This window comes from Micropterus dolomieu, linkage group LG21, assembly GCF_021292245.1.
Source record: "Micropterus dolomieu isolate WLL.071019.BEF.003 ecotype Adirondacks linkage group LG21, ASM2129224v1, whole genome shotgun sequence".
Taxonomy (NCBI): domain Eukaryota; kingdom Metazoa; phylum Chordata; class Actinopteri; order Centrarchiformes; family Centrarchidae; genus Micropterus; species Micropterus dolomieu.
The window spans coordinates 36001772-36009578 of NC_060170.1; the positions used below are offsets into that span (position 1 = coordinate 36001772).

Below are 7807 nucleotides of genomic sequence, written 5' to 3' on the forward strand. Positions count from 1 at the left end.
GGAAAAAATGTTTGTATAAAACCATGTGTTTGAATTGTAAACTAAAGTGTTGTACATTTAACATCATGGAGATTTGAAGCATGGTTAAAAGTAATGTATTGTAAAGTTTAAAAGGGAAAAACTGTAAGTGTAGGATTGTGTTTGTAGAGGGTTAAAGTTGTTAGGATTTAAAGTTAAATTATGTGAGCAGTGATTTAAAATAAGTATTTTGATGTTGGATGGTGATGTTTATTATGGTTACCTGAGTTTATTATGTGTTTCATTGATTTACTTGTGTTTGTATTTAAGGTTTTTTACCTGCTTATGGCTACGACAACTTTCAAATAAAAGAAGGAAAAGAAAGAATTGATTCCTGGTCATTGAGTAAAATCCAGTCCAAACCTTCAGAGGCAAGCATACCCTATCAAGTGGGGGAAACTGCAGGGTTGAACTTCACTAAAGTGAATGCACTTGACAATGTGAGACGCATTATAAGAAAAAAAACTGCAACAACAAAAGCTACACCAAGCAAGCTACTGCAAAGACGACTGTATGAAAAGAACATTTAGTTTTGTGGTTCCTCTGCCATTTAACAGGGCAGAAACAAGAGTGCAACCTCTTTGTAGGGAGCGAGTGACCCTAAATATGTGTTTATACTGTGTGTTGTACTTTGTTTGAACTGGACATACAAAACAACATATGTTTAAAACTTTGATTTGTACAGAAAAAAACTATTTTCACTCCTGAGTTTTACCTTGTGTTCATGTATAGTTCGCTGGTAGAGTACATGCGAGTTAACATCAAGTCTGCTTAAAGTGCAGTCAAAGGTTTATTTCAAGTATAAATCCTAATACCTAATTAGAAATTTAGTATACTTTAAATGCAGAAACTACAGAAGTACAACCTGTTTGTGGCTAGCTAGTGACCCTTAATGTGTGTTCGTACTGTGTTGTCCTTTGTTTGAACTGGACATCCAAAACAATATATGTTTGAAAACGTTGATTTATAAAGTAAAAAACTAGTTTGACTCCTGAGTATTTATATGTGTAGTCCACTGGTAGAGTACATGTGAGTTAACATCAAGTCTACATAAAGTACAGTAAAAGGTATATTTCAAGTATAAATACTAATATGGAAGCAGTAACCTAGTAGTACATGTATAAATAGTAAACTATAAGTATGATCTTAAGTTCACTTAAAGAAAACTTACAAGTATACTTGCAGTATAAAAACGATTAAACTGGTAGTTTACTGAGTTGTATACTTAAAAGTGTACTTTCATAAACTACAAATCCAGGCTAGAAGTATATAACTAGTAAACTAGCAGTATATCTATAAGTTCACTTGTAGTTTAATTGCAGTACAAAATAAAACTTGGATGTAAACCAGTTGTGAACTCAAAGTTTACCACTCTTACACTAAGCTACTAGTACTATGATCTAAGTACACTTAGTATGTAAAGTATACTTGGGAAATATACTTGACTGTGACTTAAGTTTACTTTAGTTTTTTTAGGTTTTTTTAGTATTTTTGTAAGGGATTTGTTTATTAGTCAGGTTTACTGAGGAGTTCATTGGTGTTTTCTAGTCTTGTTTCACTGTCTCTATGTTCTACAGGGTTTTTGTCAACCAGTTACTTTTGATGTCTGTGTTATGTTTCATTTTTTATGACATTATTCCTTGAGGGTTTCAGTTAGCTTTCTTTTTAGTTGTCTCTTGTCATGTTTTACTTCCTGTTCCTTCCTGATTGTCTTAGTGGTTTCCCCTGTGTGTAATTAGTTTCTCACTCATTATTCATCATTATTATTAAACCAAAGTGTACTTTTATCATTCTGAGGTTTTGAACCAGCTGCTTTCTTTCTTCCTGATTCTTCTTGCCCACAGTAGTCAAAACAGCCTGAGTTATGTTTGCCTATTTTTAATGATGTGCTGTTAAGTCCAGCACAATGTCCAAATCTAAGTCTTGATATGACTGTTTGGTCTCTCCTGTTCATTTCTTTTCTTTTCACGCAGTGAAAGATGAAGAAATGAACAATCTGAGACGTTTGATCTGCATGGAGAGGACGTCACTGTTAAACAAAATAAAAATGAAACTCACACCTGTGTTGCACAGAGAGATGTGGAGATGGACTTTCAGTGTTCTTGAAGTCGGGTCCAGGTGGATCATTATTGTTCAGGTCATCCACAGAGGCCCTGATACAGAGGTGTCAAACTCATTTTCACCACGGGCCACATAAGCACTACGGTTGGAACTGTAAGACTATATAAACATACTTTACTGCATAAACTATTCCGTAACATATTGTAGAAGTCTCTTTATTTGATTATCTAGCCTATTCAAGTTAAGGACATTTAACCCATCAGATAAAAAATATAAGAAAGCACATTTACCGTATCTGTGTTATTATAACATACATCAATTAATTTATCAGGTTTAGAAACCCATAATTCTCCATCAATCTCTGTTACCTCAAAAAACTATTACATTAACTTTTCCACAGACGAGAGGGGCAGAACCATTGTAAAACAAATAACTGTGAACTGCTAATAACATGTGACAGATGTGGCATTTGATAAAACAAAGGGCTGCACACAGAGGGCTGCACAAAGAGGGCTGCACACAGAGGGCTGCACACAGAGGCCGTACATCCAACTGATCACAGATAGTTTTATTCCCTGGGAAAATGCCGACACTGGCTCAGAACCAGTGCTTGAAGTGCACAAATTAGTTGCCAGAGTAAAGTGATCGAGACATTCTGATTCTGACCTGTCCCCAGCGTCCCCAGCGTCGCCAGCGTAAATGACACCTATCTGTCAAGATTTCCCATCCAGGCTGCGATTGGTCGGTTCACGACAAGTGACACTGACGAGCTACATTCAGCACACGGCTGCTTGAAAGGCACCGCGCTTCTTCTCCCTCGTCTTTCTGCGCTGACATAGTTTAGCAGGCAGATGGGAACAGCTGAGCTTCACGTAGCGCCCAGAGAACCTGATATGGAGAGTACGCAGCTTGGGAAAAGTCCCGGTAGGCTACGCAAGAAAATGTCCAGGTACGCCGGCCCGCTTCAAGCACTGCTCAAAACACAAAAGACGTAGGCCTAGCTGCCGGTTCATCTCCTTGAAACACAAACGTGCTCCTTTTCCCATCGTTCATGAAATTGCCTTCCTTCTGAATAAATTTTTATTGGACTTTTTGGGATCGTTTGTATACATTTCTCAAACCGCGGGTGTGGAAAGACCGCAGTCTAGTGGTGGGACGCCGTCAAGGTCACAAAATCACCATGCATTGTGGGAGATATAGTTTATTGTTCATGAACGCTTTAAAGCAGCATAAACTTTTATTTTCAGCGGATTTCACCAGCGTGTTCACGGCGAGTGTGAAAAGGATCACTGTAGTTGTGCATCCAGTAATTATTCCCTTCTGCAGCTTCTGCCACTCTGAGGTTGGAGACCCAGCAGAGAAACAGACTGAAGCTGCTGTAGTAGACCAGAGGCCCCTGAACTGGTCTGGATCTCTCAGCTCTCAGGCTGACGATGATGGAGGTCTGAAGCCATCGACCAGCTTCACGCTTGGTCGTTGCTTCCAAGTTGGCTTCAGCATCTTCACAAAACTGGAGCCGCCACTCCGCCTCCCTGTAAGCCCACCTGAGCAGACGATGTTCTGTCACTCTGCTTGGGTCCGAGGCTTGTGTCACCTGGAGGTTCTGGGCCCTCACTCAGGGCCTGGTTCCTCCTGCGTCTCACCAAGGGTAGTCCCTGAGCGCCGCGACCCTCGTGCCTGCACGCATTTCATTTTGGCCGTCTCTCCTGCTGTTGGTCGTCAGTCAGTCTGTTCCTGGTAGGACGACACCACGTGACCGTCTGCTCACAACCACTTACTAACCAGAACCTCATCAGAACACATCCACACTCACCTGTGCAGGTGTGTGTTTGCTGGGAGCTTCAGTACAGAGAGATGAGATGATGGAGATCACTGCAATAAATGTCTCACCATCATCTGCTGAGAGAAAATAAATGCACCAAACTCTGCACACATATGTTGGGGCGAAAAATAACCTATTGTACGGATCTCGTACATGGTTTGATTAGTCCGAGCGACGTCAAATATCGAGGACTCGCCGTGAAACAGGAAGTTATAGCAACTTCACCTCTGCCAAACTTTACATATTTGGTAAGAGTCCTTCACTTAATTGTCTTAAGAGCTTCTCAGCTGTCACACTCTCACTGCACGCACACACAGACAGGGACAGGTCAAAGGTCAAACAACAGGTTGTTTTTATTCCACAGAAAGCTGCAGCTGATTGGTCAGCTGGACAGGAAAAACATAACAGTCAAAACAACCGCCCAACAGGCCAAAGTGAGAGGAGTGTGGTTACCAAGGCAGCTTTAAAGTGACAGAGAGTTTAACGTCTCAGAGACTGTTAGCACTGTTAGCGTTCCTCATTCAAACCAATGGGCTGTGTTAGCTTCAAGCTAACCTCTGATGTCAGAACATTAAAGTGAAACATTATTTATTATTTTAGTTTCTTTAATCCATTAGAACAGCACACAGCTGCTGATCACTGATCACTCTGATTATCAGGGGAAAGCACTCTGCTGAGCGAGCTGGATGTTTGCATAGATACCGAGTGTGACAATAGTGCAGGACACAGAGATCAATACTATGAAGGTAAACACAAGGAAACACTGAACAGCTCCAGTGGGAGTTGTAGTTTTTGTTAGTAGTCTCATCTTTAAATCACGGCAGCAGGTTTCTTTTAATTTGTTCAGGTTTATAATCAGAGTTGCTGCAGCTGCTGTCGAGGTCAGAGGTCAGAGGTCACGTCGTGGGAATATTCTGGCTTTTAGGCTCATTGTGATATTTTAGAGTAAAAACATACACGTAAAGAGGCACTGAAATATTTAGATTAGAACAGTTAAAGATTACATTGGGATTGTTTTCATTAACCAGAAATGTAATGCAGAGTCTGGTTGGTAGATCTGGTAGCCGGTAGGAGGGGCCTTTAGATCTGGACCGGTGACCTCAGAGTTCCCCGCTGCAGATCACAGCATCTGGTTGTAAACAGACTTTGGAAGATCGAACTCAGACTGTGAAAGTCTCGTATTAACTTCAGTTAAACATCTTTAGGGGAGTTGTGGGTCTCAGGCCCAAGTCTGGCCCTCAGCCCAGGGGTTGGGAACCTCTCTGCTGCTGAAGGTGAGGAGATCTAAAATATCTTTAAATCCTGCTGCGCTCACATTATTAAGGAAACGTAGAACAAAAACTCAAGACCTCACTGGAACTACACAGGAACATCAATACGTCTCAGATCAGCTGCCGCTCTGACCTCTGAGGCCACACCCACTCGGCGAGGTACCAACAGGGGATGTGAGCAGCAGCTCTCTGAAGGTGTCAGTCTATTTAAATGAAGTGCTTCATGTTCTGCAGTACAGGCCGAACACGCTGGTTAGATACATACAGAGTGATATAACTCACAGGTACAGCAGCGAGGACAGGTAAGGCAGCGTGCTGTTTGACAGCCAGGGGGCGCTACAGGAAACTACAGGAGCCCCCGACTGTTTAACATGTCGGAGGTGAAGAAGAAACGTTTGGTTTGCGGTCAGTCTGATAATATACACACCAGAGATTGCCTGTGTGTGTGTGTGTCTGTGCGTGCGCGTGTACGTGTGTGTACGTGTATCTGTGCGTGCGTGCGTGTGTACGTGTATCTGTGCGTGCGTGCGTGTGTACGTGTATCTGTGCGTGCGCGTGTGTGTATCTGTGCGTGCGCGTGTACGTGTGTGTATGTATATCTGTACGTGTGTCTGTGCGCGTGTGTGTGTCTGTGCGCGTGTGTGTATCTGTGTGTGTGTCTGTGCGCGTGTGTGTCTGTGTACGCGTGTGTATCTGTGCGTGTGTGTGTGTGCGCGTGCATGTGTGTGCGCGCGTATGTGTGCGTGTGTGCATGTGTGCGTGTGTGTGTACGTGTATCTGTGCGTGCGTGTGTGTGTGTGCGTGCATGTGTGCGTGCGTGTGTGTGCGTGCATGTGTGCGTGCGTGTGTGTGTGTGCGTGCATGTGTGCGTGCGTGTGTGTGTGTGCGTGCATGTGTGCGTGCATGTGTGCGTGCGTGTGTGTGTGCGTGCATGTGTGCGTGCGTGTGTGTGTGCGTGCATGTGTGCGTGCGTGTGTGCGTGTGTGCGTGCGTGCGTGTGTGTGTGTGTGCGTGCGTGCGTGTGTGTGCGCGCGTGTGTGTGCGTGTGTGCATGTGTGCGTGTGTGTGTACGTGTATCTGTGCGTGCGTGTGTGTGTGTGCGTGCATGTGTGCGTGCGTGTGTGTGTGTGCGTGCATGTGTGCGTGCGTGTGTGTGTGTGTGTGTGCGTGCGTGTGTGTGTGTGTGCGTGTGTGTGCGTGCGTGTGTGTGTGCTCTTTGGCTGCATTTAAACATGTTGTTGTACTAAACACTGTTTCAGAGGCTCGTGCTGAGCTCTGATTCCTGCTTCCCCCAGACTCAAACTGTCCCACAGGTTTTTGCTGGGTTCTGATCAGTTCTGATCTTCTGGGGACAAAAACCGGAGTCTCGTGAGAATACTGTTGCTAGACAACCGCCAATAAAAATAAATGTTCCTTTGTTGTCTTTGAAAATCAGGGTGAATTATATTTGTGACTTTTAGCTTCAGGTTTGAGAGTGAAGTTAAAAATATGAATTTAAAACTGGGGACCTCGGAGACACCAGGTTGGGTGGACTGTTGTCATGGACACTGATCACGCCACCTTTATTGTTGAGGTAATTAAGCTGAGAGTGGTTTCGACCAATCAAGAGGGAGCTCAGCTGGAAACAAAAGGTCCTCAGTGAGAGTGGAGGAAGAGGAATCAAAGCTTCACATGTAACCAGTTACTCTGTTAGAGGGACAGTCTGGGTCTTCTGGGGCGGGGGTCACCTGACAGACTGAACACAGCCCCACGTCAAAACACACAAACTGTCCCTTTAACTTCCTAGTAAGGTGTTGTCCCCTCCCACTCCAGCAGGTACTGGACCGTCCCCTGAGGAGTGATACGTCGAGCCAACACTTGGTACCTCTCCCCATTGGTCAGTCTGCCCGCCACTCCAAAATACGAAGAGATGGAGGAGTGGAGGTGGGAGGAGTCAGAGGGAATCTGGGAGGGGTCCGACAGGAAATGGGAGGGGTCTGTGGTAAGGTGGGTGTGGCTCGTAGCTTCTTGGTCATCAAGCATCCCAGTTGGCTCCTCTCCTCCAAGCTCCTCCCCTGTCTCACTGCGATTGGCCCACTGGCTGTAGCTGTTGCTAGGTAGCTTCCTCTTCCTGCTGCCCACCCTCCTTCTGAGGACACAGAGCACAGAGGTCAGAGACAGACTTCCTGTAGGGAACGAGGTGAGCACAGACAAGTCAGCATCCTAAAAAGGAAGCTTTGTAAATATGTAGTCTCTTCCCTTGATGCCTAACCAGAACGCTTCCTCCTCACTTCCTACCCAACTATAAAGCTACCTTCTTACTTACTTTCTACTAGGGATGAAAAGATCACCGGTTTAATGATAAATGGTAATGATATGGTAACTATGTAAAACTGTCCAGCATCAACCAAAGTTAGCGACAGTCTCCCAGAAGCAGACGCGCAGCTTCCCCCTTACTTGCTACCAAAGAATGAAGCTCCCCCCTTACTTGCTACCAAAGAATGAAGCTCCCCCCTTACTTGCTACCAAAGAATGAAGCTCCCCCCTTACTTGCTACCAAAGAATGAAGCTCCCCCCTTACTTGCTACCAAAGAATGAAGCTCCCCCCTTACTTGCTACCAAAGAATGAAGCTTCCCCCTTACTTGCTACCAAAGA

The 7807-nt window shown here is 44.4% G+C and overlaps 1 protein-coding gene and 1 long non-coding RNA gene across 6 annotated transcripts in view; one reads left to right on the forward strand and one right to left on the reverse strand.

Moving 5' to 3' along the window:
- Nucleotides 1-2280, forward strand: part of LOC123959661 — a 7352-nt gene extending 5072 nt beyond the window's left edge. For both annotated transcript variants that reach the window (XR_006822364.1, XR_006822363.1), the window contains one exon: nucleotides 1992-2280. This is a non-coding gene — a long non-coding RNA (uncharacterized LOC123959661). The remainder of the gene's footprint in view (nucleotides 1-1991) is intronic.
- A 3989-nt stretch (nucleotides 2281-6269) lies between these two features.
- Nucleotides 6270-7807, reverse strand: part of phf19 (PHD finger protein 19) — an 11943-nt gene continuing 10405 nt past the window's right edge. The window contains exon 14 of one of the 4 annotated variants that reach the window (XM_046034307.1): nucleotides 6270-7297. In XM_046034307.1, coding sequence (XP_045890263.1) covers nucleotides 6955-7297 — 343 coding nt within the window. In that variant the 3' untranslated portion in view covers nucleotides 6270-6954. Of the gene's footprint in view, nucleotides 7301-7807 lie in introns of all 4 variants that reach the window. The other 3 variants (XM_046034306.1, XM_046034305.1, XM_046034304.1) reach the window with 3 other exon arrangements.